The 909-nt window shown below is 38.9% G+C and overlaps 1 protein-coding gene across 1 annotated transcript in view; it reads right to left on the bottom strand.

Annotated features, from left to right (window-relative positions):
• Window positions 1-288: 288 nt before the first annotated feature.
• The window catches only part of LOC110318993 (olfactory receptor 1030-like), a 959-nt gene continuing 338 nt past the window's right edge, over window positions 289-909 (bottom strand). Inside the window, exon 2 of the mRNA XM_021194366.1 lies at window positions 289-909. This exon is cut by the window's right edge and continues 87 nt beyond it. Within this exon, the coding sequence (XP_021050025.1) occupies window positions 289-909 (621 nt within the window).

Raw genomic sequence — 909 nt, 5'->3', positions numbered from 1 at the left:
TACATATTTTAGAACTCTGGGTTAGTGTTAGTTCAATGGATACATTCATGTTCCACATCGATTAAAAATAAACAATGTTCCTGTTCCAGTTTCTGAATTATTATGCAAAAAATCACTGAGATTCCACTGTAATCTCCAGTGAAAAATTAATACAAATTATTCACTTTGACAGGTGAATTAAGCAATATAAAATGTAATATGTGACATAGAAGGTTTATTCATTTAAAAGACATGATATTTTGTCAGATAATAAGAACATTTTACATACCTGTGAGAAATTATCAACAATCACTTCTGGATCACTTTCCTTATTGCATTTTTCACATCTTTATTCCTCAGACTATAGATGAATGGGTTTAACATAGGACTTACAAAGATATAAAAGACAGCCACTATTTTCCCTTGTTCAACAGATGTCTCAGAGGGGGGCCTCAGGTGCATGCAGAACAATGTCCCATAAAAGATGGTAACAGCCGTCAGGTGGGACCCACAAGTGGAGAAGGCCTTGCGCCTCCCCTCAGCAGAACGGATTCTCAGAATGGCTGTAAAGATGAAAATGTAGGAGATGAGGATGATGGTGAGAGAGCAGGTGAGATTGGATCCTGCCACCACAAACATGGCGGTTTTTTTCACATAGGTGTCTGAGCAAGCAAGGACCATGAGTGGTGGATCTGCACAGTAGAAGTGATTGATCTCATTGGGTCCACAAAAGGTTAAACGAAGCATTAGGATGGTCTGTATTAGACCATTTACAAAGCCGTAAATGTACTGTGTGACCACAAGAGAGAGACAGACACCTCGGGACATTTTACTAGTATATAACAAGGGTTTGCAGATGGCGACATAACGGTCATAAGCCATCACTGCAAGCATATAGTAATCTGTGATCACCAGGGCAATAAAAAAGTG

Source organism: Mus pahari, chromosome 3 (genome assembly GCF_900095145.1).
Source record: "Mus pahari chromosome 3, PAHARI_EIJ_v1.1, whole genome shotgun sequence".
Taxonomy (NCBI): domain Eukaryota; kingdom Metazoa; phylum Chordata; class Mammalia; order Rodentia; family Muridae; genus Mus; species Mus pahari.
Note: the sequence above shows the minus strand (reverse complement) of the source record. Positions and strands in the feature narration are given on the sequence as shown.